The sequence below is a fragment of the Haliotis asinina genome, chromosome 5 (genome assembly GCF_037392515.1).
Source record: "Haliotis asinina isolate JCU_RB_2024 chromosome 5, JCU_Hal_asi_v2, whole genome shotgun sequence".
NCBI classification, from domain to species: Eukaryota; Metazoa; Mollusca; class Gastropoda; order Lepetellida; family Haliotidae; genus Haliotis; species Haliotis asinina.
Window position 1 is genome coordinate 41,877,402 of NC_090284.1, and position 22,097 is coordinate 41,899,498.

The following is a 22,097-nucleotide window of genomic DNA, read 5'->3' on the forward strand; positions in this document are numbered from 1 at the left end:
ATATTGTTTCCTGAAAACTTTCTGTAAGTAGCTGTTAAGGTTCCGTCATGCAGGTCTCAAAAGTCCTTTTAAGCAGGAAATTAACAGTATATATGGTCACGTATTTTAATTTTAATTTTGAAAAGGAATAATTTTTTTAAAATTTGAAGTACGTATGGGTGGATCTGCAACATGGCTACAATCGGTTTACACAGATAATAACAATGATCTAACAATGGTAGGACTGCAATAGATAAATGTGGCTATATGTAAAACCAGTATATCAGGTGTGTAAGCAAAATGTTGTTAAATCAACTCTCGTTGTTACATTTTTTTTTCTTTTATCGACATACAAGGGGTGAAAATACACGATGGTGATATATTGCCTGTTTGTTGTCAGTTCTTGATTTGACATTGGGGTATTGTTTTCACATGATAGGGTAATTAATACATTTATTATTTTATGGTAATTATTACCAGTTTCTTTCGACATTATAGAGTAAATATTACCAGTTTCTTTCTACATTATAGAGTAAATATGACTTTGACTAATAAGTACGGTGTTCTTTTAACTGGAGTCAAAAGTAGTAGAACTGATAGTTATCCTGAACCAAGTGCCCCTTTAAGAAGAACCGATAGTTCCACTGCGTGGTGTATCCCTTTAAGAAGGACCGATAGTTCCACTGCGTGGTGTATTGTGGTGATTCCTGCCTATGACCGTCGTGCTAAGCGACTACATCCAATCAATGGTCAGGCTCAGTGTCATTACTATTCATCAGCTGTTTTGTCTGCTGCAGATCGATCACAGGGTGCCGTCATGTTTGTGTAATATTATCAAGCGCAAACGAACTCACATTGAAATACCGGTAAACTCGCAACCTTTTATGTGCGCTTCTATAGGTCATAGCTATTCACAAAAGCTTCGATAACTTCATTAATTATCATATTTTAGTGCAGGTGAATACGAAAAGGTTGTCATACTGTACACTCAGATCATTACTGCGTATCAAAAAGGACGTTCGAGAATGGGAAATAATTCAGTATTTTTCTATTATACTTGAGACAATCCACTTTTCCTGTACGTCGTTGACGGATGGGGATGGGTCATATGGGTTGACCCCTCTAAGTGACAGGCATGGACATGAGACATAATAGGGAGGAGGGGTCGGGGCAGCGCACGTTAAATCTCCAAATCATCATCATCATCATCATCATCATCGAGATAGCGTAGCTCGTGGTCGTAGTTACTCCGTGAGTGGGAAGGACTTGCTCTGGAAGAATATGGTTGCAATTGAATCAGGTATAGATAGATAGTACCGTGGTTGACATTACACACCGACTGCCCTACCCCTCCTCTCTCCTCAAACCAGACTCCAGGTCTCCCGGCAGATGAGGGCAGTGATGTAGCCATGTGGTTCAAGCATTCGCTCGTCACACCGAAAACTCCGGTTCGATTCCCCACATAGGTACAATGTATGAAGCCCAAGGGTCCAAAGGATCTCGAGTCCCTCGTCATTACACTGCGTGAATATTCCTAAACGTGGCTTAAAAATCTGTCAATTAATCCATCAAAGGCAGGTTAGATACTCTTGCGGCGTGCAGGACACACGTGGATTGATTCATTTTGAGTACATCTTGAAGCGTTGGGAGTTTTGTATCACTCTTTAGGGGAATGTCAGTATCAATAACCGCTGGTGTCGCTTCACCGACAAAACGTCTTGATTCATTGACACCGCGAGTGGCGGGAGACACTCGCCACATTTCAAGGTGAGAGACTGTAACCTCGGTGTCGTGTGAGGTCAAAACTTGTATTCATTCTAATGATGAATGGTTCTGGAAAAAATAATTAATTGATTAGTGGAGAGGAATTTGACACCAGGTCAAGTGTTGTGGTCAATCTTGAACGTGGCACACGTCGACAGCACGAGAGGTCAGAACCCCAATATGGTGATTACTGATTCATTGTGCGAGCTATTAGTCTCTTTCATAAATCCGATTGATTAAAGGTTTAAATGTTTCAAAAAATGTTCTAAGGACGTATATGATCAAATAGTATTAAAACCGACACGTTGTACATTAAACTCGAAACTGCATGTACAGTGGAAGATGTCAGAACCGCCATCTATCCAATCCGGCATGTTGTCAACACTAGCGTAAATTCTCAGTCCCGTTTGTGGCCTGTACATTTATCATGAGCTCTACAATCCGGCACACTGTACAAACCGGTTTATTTCTTCAGTTCCAATGAGCGCCGGTTTAGACAGCTTCCACTGTAGTTTTAACAGGTTGGAGTGAATTCCAGGTGTATCAATGTCTGGTTGGTTGGTAAACGATGGACAAGTTTCCTGCTAAGTGACGGTAGCCTGTAATCATCGCGTCTGAACCAAACTATCCAATGATTGGTATTATGATCAGTGATCCACGCTACCTGAGTCAGATAGCACGCAGTACCTGACCGGACCGGTCGCCTCTAACAGTTTGTTTCTTGTTAACGCCACACGCAGCAATATCCCAGCTATATGACTGTAAATAATCGATAAACAACTAACAGACAATTCAGTGATCAACAGCATCGACCTACACAATTGGGATACGATGACGTGTCAACCGGCGAGCCTGACCACCCGATCCCGTTAGCTGCCTCTTAAGACAAACATGGGTTGCTTAAGACCGATTCTAACCTGGATTTCTACGGGTGGGTGACCTCTTTCAGCTAATCCAGGTTCGAAGGGGCCGATTCTAATCCAGAATCTCTATGTGTTTTCAGTCATATTACGACAAAAAATCTTCTACAAGAAAGGAAGCACAAAATTACTCAGATCCTGATATTTTACCTAGAATTGCAACGAATCCGAAATTCCAAATATCATTCCGATTATTGTTGGTTAATAATTTATTTCAACAGCATCAAGTTAGCAAAGAAATAATTCAATCATTTTGAACTCTTAAAAATGTTACTCTTTAATAGTCTTTATCAACGGTATTATCTCCACCGCATACGAGGTACAGAGCATTATTTTATGTGCACTTCAATTACTTATACCCATCACACAAACTGTGAAACAGCAGTGAAAACTGTACGGTAAAAACGTGTTTAATCTTACATACAGATCAATATTCATGAATTGACCTAAATATTTTTCAGGCGATCTCCAGTGGTTTTTTTTAATCCAGTGTTTACATTCTTACCCTGTTTTTGCAGTCATCCATTGCCCGATCGCACAAACATCAAAACACTACATGTAGCCGTCACGTGCCCTAAAACCTCAAAAACCAGGTTCTCGTTTTCCCGTTATCTCGTTCTAGTTTCTTATTCAAACAATATAGCGACGGTCTGTTTCCAGACAATCCAGTGATCAACACAATGAACATCGATCTACACAACTGGTCAAGTTCAGTAGTAGTAGTAGTAGTAGTAGTAGTAGTAGTAGTAGTAGTAGTAGCTCTTTATTATGTGTATTGCTGCTGCTGCTAGTAGTCTGCAAATGTTAAAAGTAGAAGCGTCATTCAAAACTTTGATGTGAAGTATCTATCATTAACAAGAAAAACAATCTTATCATCATCATTAAAATTTCAGTTGTAAGACTCCGTACAAATGTTACATTAAGAGATTAAATACATGTTGTGGCAATATTTACAAAGAAAACGTTGCACAATTTGATACTATCATATTTTATCATAATATGGAAGCAGAATTATTATATTCAGCTTTACTATGTTTAATCATGTTAACACAAACCAGCATCAAAGATCCGGGTTCGATTCTACACATGGGTACAATGTGTGAAGCCCATTTCTGGTGTTCCCCGCCGTGATATTGCTGGAATATTGTATAAAACTACAGTAACTCACTTATAGACCCTCAAGGTACATTTCTATAGTGTTATTACATCTGTAGGTGTACACGGATGTAGCTATAGCCCTCTTTATCACGAGAGAGAGAAAAAAAATAAATAGGCGGTGAGAATTTATTATCCGTTATCGTCTTGTATACCATGAAGCAATAAAATTCACTCAATAACTTATTATATATTCATGACAGATATATTTCTCTTCTATTGTTCGTTCCGTTTCCAAGCACAGACATAAATCGATGACGAGCTCTCCAGTTGATGTCACTGCCGACGCGAGAGATATTGACCAGAGACTGGGCTCTGTCTCAGCTTTCCGACAACTCACATGGAAAGTAAGCAAGCGAACTAAGATTTTATTACTGAATGGAAGACACCTGCTGCCGAAATCAGTCGATAGATTTAAACCTTGCATGCTTGTTTCACTACAGAAACTGAAAGTCTACCGTCACCACAGTAAGTACACCGTTCGTGTAATATGACATGTCACCATGTAAAGACTATTGTCAGTGTTTTGTTTCAATCCACATCAGCCTCGTAAATTTCATGATAACACAGAAAATTAATATTTTAATCAACAACGACGTGCTTTGACGTTGTTGGGGGTTTTTAACAATGAGGGTAAACTCTTCAATTATAAGCAGTAGTGATACTGAAATTCATTCTTATTCATTGTGGGATAGACAGGGCGATATAAAGGAATATTTTTATGAATTTGTGTCCTTTTCATCCCAAACATAATCGTCAAGATTTATATATACGGGATATTCCGTATGAAAGTTGATAATTATTCCTGTGATGTGACATTGATAACAATATCAGTTGCATTCCTATATTTCTTTTTAAATAAGTTTCACTGTTATTTCATCATTAATGTAATTAATTTATTTTAATTTATTTAAAATATGTTTTGTAGGCGATGTCGCATCTTCTTTACAAGGCAGTGACACTGTGTGTCGTTATCGTCTCTCTATCAGGACGCAGAATCGTAAGAGGTGAGTAATCATGTTTCCGGATTTTTTCTGACCTGTTCTGATAATCTGATTATACATTCTTCTATTGTCGTGGATGTACTGAATATCTTTTAAGGACGCCTTTCAGCCCATAGGACGTGTTTAATGTTAAAACTGAACAAAATGTTATGCGTGTTATCACATGTGTTCTTTACGCATGTGAACTAGACACTTAATATACTGACAGCAAAAGAAACGCAAATTTCGAAAAAAATGAAATTTCATAAAAGTAAGCGTTCACGTGTATGTGTTCTATTTAAAATAAACTTGACAAGAAACAGTGTTGCGTCTCTTTTGCAGTTCAGTATATTTCCAGCTCATGGGAGTGTGTTTCTTTCACAAGCTGTATGATTTAGAGTTACTTGCAATAGGTGCCCAATTATGTTTCTTAACAAGGTTACATAAGCGTTGATTAATTCGACTGCAGGTTTGAGTATTGCTTTTGAGTATACATATAGGAAGCGTACAAATATATAAGGACGGATGTTACAAACTTTTATATATTGGGTCATGTATTTGTTCATGTTCAAAAACGTTTTATTTGACGTTATAAATATATGCCTAAACAAATTATTAAAATTACTGAAATACCTCGGAGTATAACGAACTGCCCATGTATGCTCATGGTGAACTCGTGAGGTTCGGTGGGGCGTTGGGGTAGCCTAGTGGTTAAAGCGTCCCGGTAAAGAGACCCGGGTTCGATTCCCCACATGGGTACAATGTGTGAAGTCCATTTTCTGGTGTCCCCCGCCGTGATATTGCTGGAATATTACTAAAAACTAAAATTAAAACTCACTCACTCACTGTGAGGTTCGGGTTAGAATTTTGGCCTCCAGTAACTAACGGGACCCGGTGGTCAGGCTCGCTGACTTGGTTGACACATGTCATCGGTTCCTAAATGCGCACACCGATGATGATGATGATGTTGATCACTGGATTGTCTGGTTCAGACCCGATTGTTTACAGACCGCCGCCACATAGCGGGAATATTGCTGAGTGCGGCGTAAACGTGAACTCACTCACTGTTTTGTCCAGATCCCAGTGACGGTTGTGAGGGGGCTGATGGCCATCACGAAGACAAGGAGATCTTCAAGGTGAAGTGCATCGACTACAGGTGTGTCCACGGTGAAGCGGCTCTAGAGAGAGGAGGTAAATGTTGTTGTTTTGTTGTTGGTGTTAGTTTGTTTTTATTTGTTTTACTGTTTGTTTTGGGAGTTTGGGGGGTTTCTTTCGCGTGTTTGTTAGTTTTCGGGTCTTTTGTTTGTTTTTTGTTGTTGTTTCGAGGGGTGTTTCTATAGCATAATAATACAGAGTTCTTGCATTTGTGTTATACACAACGTTCAAGAAATGCAAGCGTTACAGTTAACAGTGTTGGAATCCCGAGGAGGTCTGGTTAGTACATTATACTGCACTTTTGAACAAATATACATATTACATTTTATAATGTAAAACTTACAACGATCATGAGTCATAGTAATCACACAGCTGATACACAATAAGAGACGCTGCACATGACTACATTACATCACTGTATGTAATTGGGTAATTGGCTGCTACTACTAGTACTACTACTACACCAATAACTACTACTGCTACTACTGCTACTACTGCTATTGCTAATTCTACTACTACTGCTACTGTTACTACTGCTGTTACTACTACTTCCACTACTACTAATGGTAATGCTAATGCTATTACTACTATTGCTGCTGCTGCTACCACTACTAATGCTATTGCTGCTACTACTACTACTACTGCTGCTGCTGCTGCTGCTGCTACTACTAATGCTATTGTTGCTGCTACTACTACTACTACTGCTGCTGCTGCTGCTGCTACTACTACTAATGCTATTGCTGCTGCTACTACGACTACTACTACTACTACTGCTGCTGCTGCTGCTACTACTACCACTGCTAATGCTACTACTACTACTACTGATGATGATGATGATGATGCTAATTCTAATGCTAATACTACTAAGACTACTCAGGCTAATATGTGAAGATCCGGGTTAGAACTGATTTTCAGTAATTCATGCTTGTCGTCAGACTTATGGGGTTGGGTGGTCAGGCTCGCTGACTTGGTTGACACATGTCATCGTTTCCCAAATGCGTAGATCGATGCTCATGCTGTTGACCACTAGATTGTCTGCTCCAGAGTCGATTATTTGTAGAACGCCACCATATATCTAGGATGTTGCTGTCAGAATGCAGCACAAAACTGAACTTCCTCATTCACGTACATTTCTGCCACCACTGTAGCTATCCCTAGGAGTGCTACGTTAATACTACAGTGATATTTTGCTTCAATTTCAAGATTAAATCAAATTTGTAATGTTAGGTTGTATTTGAAGCAGTCACCTCCATCACTAATACCGATAATCGGTATATTTGAATCATTACCAAAATCAGAAAACAGATTCTTGATCATAAAATGATCACATTTTGGATAAATGGCTAATTTGGTATTTTTAAATGAAAATTATTAATTTACTCTGCAAAGTGTTCTTTGGGTATATTAAACTAAAAACAGCCTAAAAGACAAGCGGTAGTCAGCAGCAAGATTTTGGAACGTCAGCTCTTAATTGCAGGATGTCCTAACCCGATGGCACCTTCTGATTGTCTGTCAATGGGGGATACCTTCCAAAAAGATTGCTCCATCTTCACCTGCGTCATGGAGAACAACGACAACTTCATTCGCATCACTCACCCACGTAAGTTTGCATCGGTCACTCGTACCTGTGTTGGAATGAGCAAACAATAACTGCCGTCCTTTATAACAGGTGGCTAAATGGTACGGTACTGGCTGAGTTGCGTCCCTTTGTCATGCCGTGATTCGATCAGCTTGTATTCCTCTCCCAGTTAACGTTCAAATTATAACAGCTTGGACGTTGTCTAACGTCTGGATTTGATGCTATTTATACTCTTTAAAAAAGTAGGCTAACTTCAATTTTTGTATTTACGATCAAAACATTTAGAGATTTATCGGAGTCAATGATGATATGATAATATTGAATGTTTTGAGAGTGCATCACCACTTGCCCTTCATTACAACCATATTTATTTGGAATGTAGTCGCTTTTGAAAGATGATTGGTGTATGGCACATAATTTGCATGCGTACGATTTTCATTTTAAAACAAACAACAAGAAACAAACACTAACAAATGTGTAGTGCAAAATGAGCGTCAAAATTAATGTTCTAAGTGATTTCTCGACCTTCTTGAAAAAATGTCAAAATCAAGAATGGGACCCCATGCACGTGCGTGGGGCTACTGCGTTGTGCACGTGCATATCATGCGTTGTGTTTAGGGGTGGTGATAGAGGGAAATGGTGGTGCGTTCATAAGAAGTCCACACTTAAACTTGTCTTGTAGTGCTAGTTCACTGATATACCATGCTGCAGTTAAGCCGACCAGTCTTTGTTGTACCTATTAATGCCGAGCGCCAGGTAAGACGCGGCCCAGTACTATATTCATCGTGTTTGATTATGGTTGTATGAGATCCGATTAGTTCCTTGTTGTTTGTTCGAGGTTAACGGCACCCTGAGTGAGGGCCATTGACTGGTAACCGGGCCTGAATGAAACAACTAGTGGTTGATATTATGACTGCATCATGGACAGTCGGGCTACAAACAAAAAATAGTATGAGTTGATTATGTGTGTGTCTGTATATATATAAATATATATATGCCAACATTTACAGGAAGCCAGAGGTGTACATTGTTTGTATATACATGTACATCACTGACTTGCTGTAAATTCGGGTATATTTAGTATGTTTTGTACATATGTCTTTAATCATCTGAAGAAAGGGAAAAAGTAGAGTAGAAACGTTGTGTAATACAATCAAGAAGAAGTTGCCATTCATTTAGTCGTCTTCCCACGTTTATATTCGTTAACGTAAGACACCGGTTTTGGATTCGATGAAGTCAGAGTCAGCCAGTATCGGGTAGTAAAGTAAAGCTGGTGTGTAGCAATCAATGCACTTAACTGTGCAACACAAGGGAAGACACGGGGGCTGACGGGGCGTTCATCTGCATTGTGTAGTGACCGCGCCGGAGACATTACATACAACAGTGCGACGTCATCGACCGTGAAATGTCATACAATACCACCCGTTTGTATTTGTTCTGCACAAATAGGTTTCATGTTTATTTCGTGTTTATGTTGAGAAATACGAATAGGTCAGTTTTGATACATCGAAGCCGTAGATTTCCTTCGATTTAATGTCAAATATGATTGCCATGTGAGCACTGAAGGGTAAAATCAGATTTCAAAGTACTGATGGGTAAAAGGCCGTGTGATACATCTTCATTATTTCTGTGACATAGTTTGTTTCGAAGTACAGTTAGCCCGACGCGCCCTTACTGAACATGTAGGGATGCCTCATATTGAAATCTTCGTGCATGTAACTGCCCAGTTTCGCCAAACCTTAAAAATAAGTCTTATGCCACACACTCACTCACTCACTCACTCTTTGCTTTTCTGCCAGTGCTGTCTTCTACAAAGCAATTTTGACCTGAAGATATTTTTCTTGTTAATACGGAAATTTTATTCAAACGTTAACATATTTCTGAAATATTGTTTTGATTTTGTGTCAACTTCTTTACGTCATCAATATGTTCACAGGGTGCAACGTCAGTAACGAATGTGTGGACGTGGACACCACCACATTTTGCAACGAGTGTATTCTTGGTTCCAATGGACATCCTGTTCTCAAGAAAGGTAAGTGTATCTATATTGCCATGGATACCAACCCCTAGCATTACAAGTGTGTCACCATTCTGTTATAGCGTATATCTAGCAAAGAAATACGTTTGTTTTGCTAGATCAAACAAAACAAAAATGATACGCAAGCGTTGTATTTACCTTTGCTTGGTGAAAACGAAGTTACTGATACAGTAAACTACGACTGTAAAGAACTCAAATGGCCATTATTTTTTATTATTTTTAGCCTGTTCGATACAAACGTAGTATTGCAAAATACGCACGAAACTGATGTCCCTACACACTGGAACCCCCTTAATCCGGTCTCCGTTATTCTGGACACCTTGCTTACTTACGACTATTGCTGGGGGTGGCTATAAACATTAAAAAGCATTCAGTGATTTTCAGTGTATGTGACTGAATGTGAGTAATTTGATTGACTAACCCCTACACCTTGTGGAGTTTATAAACAGATGCCACGCCTATCGGTCTACTGTTTGTATTACACTATAGCTGACTGTTGTCGTTATTTTCATGTTGAAGTCTATCTAGGACACCAGAGGACACCATATAAAGGCTTTGCTCTTGTACCCATGTGGGGAATCGAACCCGGGTCTTGGGCGTAACGAGCGAACGCTTCAACCACTATGCTACCCCATAGGGTAAGGGGTGAGGGATTTGAGTATAATTCAATTATCATTCTGAAGCTGTTATTGTGGAGCAAAAGACGAACTTGGAATGTGTTGATTTATTTTTTTTTTACTGGATTATTTGCCTGAGAGATATCACTGAAGTAAAACAAGTCAGTCTTTCTTGTCAGTATTATCCTATACTGTTTTGTTTTTTTTGCACGTTTTTTCTGCATCTATATTTAACGCGTTTAGATTCTGAAAAGCTAACTCACTCACTCAGCAAGTTCCGACTTTTATGACAATGCGCAACTCCATGTGTGTTGTCCCTACGATGTTTGAATACACTCGAATCATGTTTAGATCATATGAATGTTGTGTTTAGCTGGTTTAGATTAGATACTATATTTCATGGCGATATACGCTGAATATGATCAAGCAGAATATGTAATCATTCCGTTTAGAATTAAATCAGATTCCTAAACACCTTCAGCTGACCTTGTATTTTTTCTGATCTACACATGCCTTGTTCTAAACACCTTCAGCTGATCTAAACATGCCTTGTGTTTTTTCTAAACACCTTCAGCTGATCTACACATGCCTTTTTCTAAACATCTTCCGCTGATGTTAAACATGCCTTGCGTTTGTTTTAAGCATATTTTGACAGTAAAAAACTTTGTCTATGAATGGTTAGCTTTCCGTTACAGGACATGCTGGTCAAGCGAATTTGTCATCAACCAACTGGTGACCGATCAACCAGTGTCCATAAATGTATATAAATTTAGTTATATGACTTAAGTTTCTTATACCAGACTTTGTCAATAGGATCGAATTCAGTCTCCTTAGATATGTTTGCCATTTTGGACTGACCATGTTGTTTATGTCTTTTTTAAATATTTGGTCAACAAAATGTAGAAAAGAACAATTACGGGTTTTATGACCAAATTATATTCTCTGGATATCCTGTAAAATAATGTTTCTGGCAAAAAATAGCATCTTTTGTAGCGCTCTATATGTTGAACAACATTCTAGTTGTACATACCGCAGCTTGATGTGAGAGGAGTGAGTTTAGTTTTACACCGCACTCAGCAATATTCCAGCTATATAGGAACAGGGCAGGATATTTATATAGCGCACATATCCGTGCATCTAAACTCATGGACAAAAGAAAGTGAACACGTTTGTATTTTGTCCACGTTAGTAAAACCCTGTTATGCCGAAACTGCTCGCCCCCAACACTTACTTATCATTCTCCCAAACGCAGCATATTGGCTGTGTATAAGCACGTGAATTTGCGAAAAATGTAAAAACGTGCATCTAGGAGATTTAGCAAAATGCTTGACGAGAAATGGTGTAAAAGGGCAGCCAACCGGTGGCCATACATCTCAGCTGACAGAAAACCACAGACGTTATGCCACGGCTAACAGCGCAAGAGAGAGAGAGAGGGCCATAGGTATGAGGCAGAGGGGTGCCAAAAACAGCTATATTGCAAGGACCCTGAACTGTACACGTGGTATCATCATCAATCTGCTCCCAGCGTAACAGGCAGACTGGCAGCGCCCAAGACCAATCGTGGTGACCCAGGAACATCGTGGTGACCCAGGAACATCGTCTGCGTAGGTTACAATGGGCAAAGACTGTACGTCTGGTACGAAATTGGCAGCGTGTGGTTTTCACAGACGACAGTCGATTCACCATGCTCCATAATGATTGTATGTTTTGCCTTTTTGTTGATCATTAATAAAGGTGTTCACTTTGTTTTGCCCACTAGTTTTAGGACATGCTCAAGTCGCTGGTATTTTGTTCCCTCGATCATTGCACATCAATCTCAACAGCACAGTGTATTATCAGTCTCACCTCCCTGGGGATCATACAACTCTTGTAGCCACTAGGCGCACCGTGTAATTGTGGTTTCCCCATCCTTACGAGGTACCCATTCACAGCTGCTTGGCCTGGGACACATAGTCACAGTATCTTGTCCAAGGTTTATTGTACGTTATAATACCCGCAACTAGGTGTTTGTACTTATTCACGTGACTACCATCCGGTAATACAACAACGGATTCGTGGATCGTTTATTAAGTGCTTAGTGTTGTTTACTGTACACTAGGGGCTGTGACATCACGGGAAAAGCCTGCACAAAAGGCTTTTTGCACCCGGTCACAGGTGGGTTCGATCCGCTGCGTGACAGAGGTCAGTAAATATTCGCGTCTGCACCAGACAATCCAGCGATCAACAGCATGAGCATCGATATACGCGACTGGGATCCGATGACATTTGTCAAACAAGTCAGCGAGCCTGACCACCCGATCCCGTTAGTCGCCTCTTCAGACAAGCATAGGTTACTGAAGATCAATTCTAACCCGGATCTTCATGTGATGTGGGAGGAAAACCCAAAGAGACACGCGTCTAAGTCGCTAACTATTTAGAAAAAAAAACATGGGTACAGTGCTGTCGTGTAAAAACATACATACCATGTTGCAATCAGTCAACCTTTTTCGAACAGACTGTGAAACAGAAAGTTGACATTATCGAATACCAGTTTCCTTGTGGACGGAAAACGTATCTAACCTCGGCTAAAAACATGTTTTTGACTGTTTATGAAAGAAATCGTGTACAAGCGCCAACTAGGACGTTGGTAATGAGAGCCGAGATACAAATCTAACTGGTGTGCGTGCTTTGAATACTACAGTATATATTCGCTTTGCCCGCGCGAAAACATCAGACGTTAGATAAAATACGCTTTATCGGAATGCAACCACAGTCCATTTCTACACGTGATAAAGATGTCGCAACGCATATGCAGCAGGTAACCAGTATTTAAGAATGGTCATCACATCTGGTCATCAGACATTTTTTAACTTCACTGTTAAGAACGAAATAGCGCGTACTCACTGTGGGGACTTCTGCAGAGAACACATTCTCTGTTCCTCCCGCTTGACGCGAGAGCCGATAACAATGGGGATCGGATGCTTCTATATGCATGAAAAACTGGGTTGAATCTGTGACATGTCTGCATACAGTCTGGATCGAGTCATTGTTGGACTGAGTCACTGAGTCATCGATGGATTGAGTCATTGTCGGATGAGTCATTAAGTTATTGATGCATTGAGTCATTGTTGGAAGAGTCATTAAGTCATTGATGCGTTGAGTCATTGTTGGAAGAGTCATTAAGTCATTGATGCATTGAGTCATTGTTGGAAGAGTCATTAAGTCACTGATGCGTTGAGTCATTGTTGGAAGAGTCATAAAGTCATTGATGGATTGAGTCATTGTTGAATTATCGCTCAGTTTTAGCCTACTGGTTATTCACCTGCACATTTGTAAATGTAGCGGAAAACATTATTCATTCGCTCTGTCACTCTATTTCCAGCTTGCAGCGTGGGGGACACGTGTTACCCTCTTGGGAGCGTCATCAGGAACGACTGTGTCGACTGGATATGTGTTGAACTGCCAACAGGAGCGGAGTTTCAAGAAATTCCAGCTCAACCAAAACGTAAAGTTTGTCCATGTTTTTTCTAATTTTCGTAAACTGAGATCGTAGGTGCTCTTGTCAATAGACTATTATTACTACTAAGGAATGTATATCATAAGGTATAGGGTACTCATTGAGTATTTCGCGTTGACGAGTGTATGTTGTAGGATGTGCGTCGTGTGCTGACAAGCGTGTACTCTAGATGTGTTGACGTGTGTGTGTAGTTGGATTTGTCTCTTGTTGACGAGTGTGTAGTGTAGGATCTGTGTCACGTTGACGAGTGTATGTTGTAATGTGCGTGTCATGTTGACGAGTGTATATTGTCGGATGTGTGTCGTGTACTGACGAGGATCTGTGCAAAGTGTTTATGGCTGTATCCTGTACGATCTGTGGTATTGCAGGGTGTGTACTAGAGGATGTATGTTTTGTCATGATGTAGAACGTATGTTGCGTAAGGGTGTATGCTGTAGGGTTTGTCATACGATGTGTGTTGACGGACAGGTGCTGTAGGATTCATGTTGTCTTTCAGGCTGCACATGTTGTATGCATGTTTGGGGATGTATGGAACGTAGCTGACCAGTCCAAGTTTTCTAATATCTATGGACTGTATACTACATATTACATTAACATTGGGATGGGCTGCTATTTACTACGTATTATCGTGTATATATGTTGCAGGCTGCATGCTGAACCACGATGGTTCATGTCTGGATGTGGGAGTAACACGGGACTGCATCTCCTGTAACCCCGACCTGACAGTTACTACAAGTAGGTTGATAATTAGAGATTCTGTTACCTGCACTAATATATTTGTAGACTCGATAATTGCTGCAGGAAGGTCCAGTGCTTCTGTTGTCTACAGTAACATGCTGTCCACTCTGTCCAACTGTAGTTTTAGACCTGATGGTTGCAGCAGGTAGGCCCGGTCATTCTGTTGTCTACAGTACCATAGCTGTAGACCGGATGGTTGCAGTGGGTTAGCCCAGTGCTTCTGTTGTCTACAGTAACATAGCTGCAGTCCTGATGGCTGCAGTGTGTAGGTACTGTGCTTCTGTTGTCTACAATAACATAGCTGTAGCCCTGATGGTTGCAGTGGGTAAGTCCAGTGCTTCTGATATCTACAATATTGATGCAGACCTAAGAGCCCCAGTGCTTCTGTTGTCTGCAATAACATTGCTGCTGGCTTGATGGTTGGAGGATGAAAGTGCCATATATTCTTGGAGAAAGTAAAAGGAGAGTCACCAGAAGTGTTCTATTATTGACAAGACATTAGTTAGCCATGGAGAACAGGAGAAAGACACATAGTTTTAGAGAAAGATAGTTGTCAGTTGTTGAGGAGGAAAGAAATTCATCAGTTGAAGAACGGGAAATTCATGATAGTTGAGCAAGATAGAAAGAAGTAATCAGATGGCTGAGAGGAGAATGTAAGAAGAAATTTATCAGAGCAATCACATGAATGACGTAAGAAAAGCATCCAAAAAGGGGAGAAAGCATAGTGGGTATAAATGCAGAAGGATCTACTGGAATTTGGAGGTAGAATAGTAAGGGGTTAACAATTGCTCGTTCCTTCAAGAACTAACACACAACCGTAACAGTCTCAATTCAAATCATTTGTATTTGCAGAATGTGAATTCCATGATCCTGTGGAAGGCATCAAGTGTATTCCATTCGGACAAACATCTTATCATCTGTCTGAAGGCAAGAACCATCGCTGTGAATGTGGAGTCCAGTCCAATGGCAAATCTATAATGTTCTGCTCAGAGCCAATAACGGACTGACAATGGCATGTAACCAAGGGTTAGACAGCAAACACTACAGCACAATTACCTCCTCACTGAATGTAATATGTAATAAACTTGTTAAAATTTACCCATCTGTACTAGTTGTCTCTGAAGATACAGTGTGAGTTGGTTATTCCATGTACTAACCATCTAAATCCTTTTATTCCGGAATTCAGGACAGGACAAATATTACTGCAACCTCCCGAGTGTTATACATTCAGCTGCATTTATAACGAATGCAGTTATAATGAACTGATGGATATGATGAAATGTTCAAGTGGTCTCTTAGACGACCTCAGTCCCTGAACCACATTATACACTAACGTACATTTATAATGAACACAGTTATAATGAACAGATGGGCGTGATGAATTGTCCATTGTGCTGTCTCCCAGTCACATTATTTCCACTCTGCTAAATCTAAACACCAAGCACGTCTAGTCTCACTTCTCACTGGTGGTTCTTTTCAGTGAAATATAAATTTTGTTTCTATCAAAATTATGTATATTCTTAGACTAAACGCAAGTCCTGGAGTCTCTTGCACTTTCTATACTTCAGTCAAAATGAGTCTAATGAAAAACGGTAAAATCAAACAAACTATAGTTGTCCCTTTGAGTTCGCGTTAGCCGCAGATTATTGGCTGCCTGCAAGACAAGATGTAAGACAAGATGTCCCACACTCAATCTCACTCACCCACTCCAACTGATCTCCCATGTAACTACAAACCAACAACTCAGAAATTGATGATGTATACAATTTATTGTACAGATAAACCTCTGATACACACACACTAAAATTATCTACGTTGGAGCCAAATTATGTAAGCATGTATATATCAGAATGACAGCTACAGTGAGAATTATTATATAAACGCACAAAATATAAAAATATGGCCTCCTATATGTTGGAGGGCAACAGGAACACACCCTGCAACACAGTGACGAATGACAAAGGCCAATACACCCTGCATGTACATATTCTTGTTAGCTTTGTACACTTGTTGCTCGTAAAATACGCTCTTTAAAAAAAGTAGGGGAACATCATTTTAAACTTACAACTGATAAAATTTGGAAATATATCGGAGTCAATCAAAGATGATATGATAATATTGTATTTTTTGAGCGTGCATCACCACTAGCACTTCCTTATGGCCATAGTTGTTTGTACAGTAATTGCTCTTTAAAGCGACGTGAAATTTACATACGTGCGATTTTGATTTAAGAAAATAAAAGAGCTACAAACACTAACAACTCTGTTATGCAAACAGTTTGTCAAAATCAACGGTCTACAGTGATTTATAAATTTTCATTAAAACCACAAAGAATGCACCCCATGCACGTGCATTGGGCTACTGTGTCTGCATGTGCATCACATTGTGTTAAGGATGGTGATTAAGATAAATGGTGATGTGCTCACAAGATGCCTCTCTTTAAAAAGTTGGTTCATGCTTTTACTTTCAATCCAGATTGAAAGTTCAGGTTCCCCTACCTTTTTTTAAGAGCATAAATTGCGTGACATCTAAATCCAAAGGTAACTAATACAGACTTATTCACGAGTCAGCATATGGGTATGACATGACACAATCAATGATAACACTGCAGTAAGTATTACGGGTATGAAGTTGATCACTCCTGACTATACACTGGGGATAAATAGGGGCTGACCATTTGCTGACCACATATTGAGGGGGCGCGAAGAGAAATAATTCGGGTGCAAAGATGTTTCTTCAAAACATAAAGGGAGAGGGTGGGGGCGGGGGATACTATGGGTGCAGAGGCAAATGCACTTGTCCAGTTAATATTTCCACTATACCAGTCGATTTTCTTGATGATGTTTTAAAATAAGTAACATAATTGACACTGGAAAGTAAACAAGACACCAGTACAGCATGACATACAAATACACTTGCCCAACAGAAAAAACACCTTGACTGGGACGTTGTTTAATTGGTTACTTGCACCCATGATCTGTTTTATTTAGTTCCCCATCCATCTCCTTGGATGCTAGCTATACAGTCAGCCCCTAACATTGGCACATCACAGAGGCTACCACTGAACTGCTATACTAGCAGAACCCAGGGCATATATAATACACTTTTACTGTCTACAATTGTGATGCACTTCAGCAGTTTTGCACTGTGGTAAAAGATGGACTAGGGCAAGATTTCCATCATATTCCTAAACATTTCACTAGCAACATGATACATTCAATTACAATGTCATGATTAGCATAATTAGCAATTCTATATCTCAAATGCAGTTTTCATTGACAAAATTGTTTTGATCTACATGCATTTTAGTCATGAACTTAAGTTTGTTTCAAATTCCTCATAAATTTCAACAAATTAATAATGCAATAAAATGACCTTTTCCAGAAAACAAACCTAAAAGCCTGGTTATTATCAGCATTAGTGATGTGTTAGCATGATAATCATCAGAGATACAGTGAATCCTGGTTATTAAAGAATCTCTAAAATTCAGAAACCCTGTACTCCAGATGACAACTCTGAGAAATATTCACAAAACGTTCCAAGGAACATTAATTCGTCAACCTTTAAACAAGTTAACCTGGACAACTTCTCTGATAAACAGTTTCATCTGGACGAAAAGGGTTTCAATTAAGCTCACCTGAGCTAATAGATTATAATACTTCAAAGTACTATATACAGAGCACAATTATACAAGTCAGCAAATACAGCAGCTTGAGTTATTATTACTGTTAGTCGCACATAATTATTCAGCATATTCCACAGTACATTGTATTAGTAATATTGAACTTGATTCTTTATCAACACAAAAACCAAGCATTAAAATAATGGTACCTTCACCTTGGTGAAGCAGGTAATGAGGTGCCTCAGTGATGAAGTTGAATACCATCTTCAAAGATGCTGTCACATGAACAAACGCCTCATCACAGAAGGGGATTACAACCTTCTTGGTGATGGTTCACTTTACAGGTAAAGATAGCTTTTTAAGAAATGGGATGTACAGTTCATTTTCACCCATTTTGACAAGAGAGTCAAAGGTCATTTAAATGTTTCTGGACAAAACGGACATCTGGATCCACCTATGCTTTAAAATGTCTGCTTGACAATTCCATTGTCATTTGAAGGTTTTTAAAGGCATATAGAAGTTGAATGAACATGAATGCATGACACGTTCTTGGGATCAGGAGCAAGAATTAGCTCTGAAACGTTGTGTAAAGAATAAAAAGAAGCAATACAAAACAATACAAAGCTATGCATGGTACTAACACTGTCTCTTAAGCCGGGTTCATAATAACACAATTTATACTTGCAGAACCAAGAGCATTTCCAAGATTCTGTCCATGGAGACGCTCGTATACTATGCCACTCAGCTAAATGTTAAAAAAGCATATTTTCCATGTAAAAAAATGAATTCATTTATAAATCTTTAGCAAACCCTGGACCATAGTTCTTTGGAATTGTTCAAAATTTGATTTTAACATTCATTCCACAATTAATTCCAATTTTAATGAAAAACAAATGAAATAATGACCTTCTAATTTACAATTTGCTCAAAAAGAACATCTGAAACCTTTTGCAAAACACAAAAATGACTGCCTCCTCATTGCCAAAAAATGAAATATACTGATGAATTCACCTCTCCAAAGAAACAATCATGAAAGCTTTGTAAAAATGTTCTTACTTGATGGCTCTGTACAAATGTCATCATTGTATACAATGACAACAGGTAAGTTGAAACAAATCTCAAGGATCCATGTTAGTTCATATTTGCTACTTCCAAATCTGGTCCCCAAAACCTTAATCATGTCATATTTACCCTCTGAGAGGTCAATTTTCACTTTTATCATGTATAAGAAACAAGCAATAAATCCATGAGGCCAGACCAAATTTATTTCTTGTTTTACATATTCTTGTCCTCAGAAAATGTAAAGGAAAGGATAATAAAATAATAAAATCATCAGTCAAACTAATATTCCTTCTAAATAATAAAAGTATTATACTTTTGGCAATTTATGTAGTGAAAATGGGGCAAAAAAAATTGAAAAGAAATTTTCTTGTAAGTTTACAATTTTGGAAAAATAAAAACATTATGATTTTATTTTTTGAGTGGAAAAAATTATTTCTTTTCTTATTAATGAAAATGAATGACAGACGGATCAGTAAAACAAGAAATATAAATGGCCTGGCAAAAGCAAATCATAAATCATGAGCTCGAATACTGCAATAAATGTTTTGCTCAGAATTCCTCCTCACAAAAAGAAAAACATCACGGCTGTATAAAAATGTAGTATTATGATCTGACGAAGACTTCACAAGCTGTAACCATTCACAGGCTGGAACCACCACAGAAGTTTGTTATTCCACACAACAGAAAGTGAGGATTATATTATAGATCCTCCACAACGCTGAAATCATAGCACATGGTCTACCAGACCGATTCCTTGTATGGAATAACAAACCAGCAAAATGTCCCAAGCTGACAGCTTTGCATGGTTCAAAACAAAATAAATCAGCTTTGCAGAAAAATGTTTCTTTACGCATTTATGATGATAATGCATTGGGGCTATTTGGGTAAAACCTTAGCAGTAGTCCAGGAAACACAGTTTGGTTTCCAAAGTGTACCAATATGGAGGTGAATTTTGCCAAATGAACAAACGTTTTAATATCTAAGCTCTAGTTATGTGCTTGTGTTGAGAAATATGCATGTGAGCAAGGAATAATCACAGCACATCAGTATTTTGCTAAGATTTCCACTGTTCTTTTGATAGTACTGCAGCACTTCCTTATTGTGATCTATGGCAAATACTGTACAAGCATTTCTCTGGACAAGTTGGATTCTACAGCATTCAAGCTATCTTCCAGCATATCCGATTAAAAACGTCATGCATGTTTAACACTACACCAATGAACATGGGTTTGGTGTAAGAACGTGCTGTAAACACTAAGGGAGATAACTCTATACACACTTTACACCTTTGACCACTGCACATTCCACAAACTGGCAAAAGTTTAAACAGTCACTAACTGCCATATTTGAACACTGTTAGGACATCAATGAAAGCTATAAGACAACTCCGAAATAATACTTAAGACTTAAAACTAACCAATGCCAAACAGAAATTAAAAAAGGTGACACACAAGTAGTATGCAGGCAGCAACTGAAGAACATTATCCAGTAGCAGCATCTGTAACTAATGTTTGCCGATGCTTTTACCCTTCAAAGTCGGTCAGTGGGTTGTATTTGTACAGGGTGCATGTGAATATTCAGAGATCTGCCTCTTTAATACTCACTAACTACAATATACATTTGAACACAAACTGATCAACAGTTTGGAAACAGATGAAAAATACTATACAAAAACAATGAGGACACTTGAATCTAGTATTAATCATCAAATCAACAATTTCCCATTGTGATGCTGATTACAGTTGAACCTTGTTAAAACAGATCCTGCTGCTGTGGACATGTCACAGAAAACATGTTTTAAATTAATGTTTTGTTAATCTGGACATATTTTTGCATCAAAACATTCATTCTAATGATGTCCCAAAATCTGCAATGAAGACGTTCAACATTACTCAGTTCATACAATCCTTTGCCATATATAATTAAACTAGTTTATCAATCATATACACAAACAACATGTTCAACATTTTCCTTAATACAAAAGGTTATAAGAGGGTGACATCTTCAAACAATACTGTGTCGCCATGACAACAAGGAAGGTAACTATGGTTTCACTCACTATATTCTTTGGTTAAATGTAGCATCATATAGGTAACAGCAGATTTATGAAATTCATTATAACTTTGACATAAATGAAGTATCATCACACTTTTAAGAATTGTCTGACAAATCATTAAAAGACTCAGCCAACTGGATCTCACATTTACACATGTATTGGACAGCTACTGGTTTGTGAACTGATCAAATGCAAAGTGAATTTAAACTGGGCAAGATATGCTACAAATCTGATTAGCTAGTACATCCATAACATACACAGTTACTCATATCGGCTGCAGATAAACAATTTATCTAAATCCTCTCCATATTTTAGGACGAGAAATCTAACAATGAATGAACCTATGCTACACCCAATTTTTGCACTGTAATCTTATCAAGTTCATCTGTTTTGTCATATGAAAAATCATGCATGCATTAATGTCTTTTCAGTAACCTATCTTGTTTTACCTCTTGTCATAATATAATGAGCAGCTAAATTCTAAAACAGTTCACCTACATGGCCAGGTTCATCTAACTCAGTTCATCTAACTCAGAGAAAGAAATAAAGTCTGTTTGCAGGGGTATATCCACTTTCAGTCAACCATCATGGTGACATACACTTAAGTTGGATTTTCTGTAACCTGAATCAAAGAAAAACAGATCCTGCCACAGAAAGGGGAGGCAACTCTGCTGCAGATCACTGCGCTACCCATGCTAAAACTTCATTAAGTCAGTCATCATGTCAAAGACAACATTGCTCATCTGAACCAGACCTTTGTCAACTGATTCTTTACCTACATTCAGCCGTTACCGTTATTTTCATGATGTCCATATTTGGTCAACAGTATTACATGTCAGTTTGTTCCCTTTAACCAATACTCCTAGTCAGATGGAAAAACAAGCAATGACAAAAAGGTGTATTTTTCCCCTGCACAACTCTAGAACATTCAAC

The 22,097-nt window shown here is 38.7% G+C and overlaps 1 protein-coding gene across 1 annotated transcript; it reads left to right on the plus strand.

The window, feature by feature from the left end:
* Nucleotides 1–4,749: 4,749 nt before the first annotated feature.
* LOC137284918 (uncharacterized) lies at nucleotides 4,750–15,522 on the plus strand. Its single transcript, XM_067816965.1, has 7 exons — nucleotides 4,750–4,825; nucleotides 5,879–5,992; nucleotides 7,434–7,556; nucleotides 9,472–9,567; nucleotides 13,552–13,674; nucleotides 14,332–14,421; nucleotides 15,277–15,522. Exons 1-7 carry the CDS (start codon nucleotides 4,750–4,752, stop codon nucleotides 15,429–15,431), a joined length of 777 nt encoding a protein of 258 aa, XP_067673066.1. The 3' UTR covers nucleotides 15,432–15,522.
* Nucleotides 15,523–22,097: the final 6,575 nt, after the last annotated feature.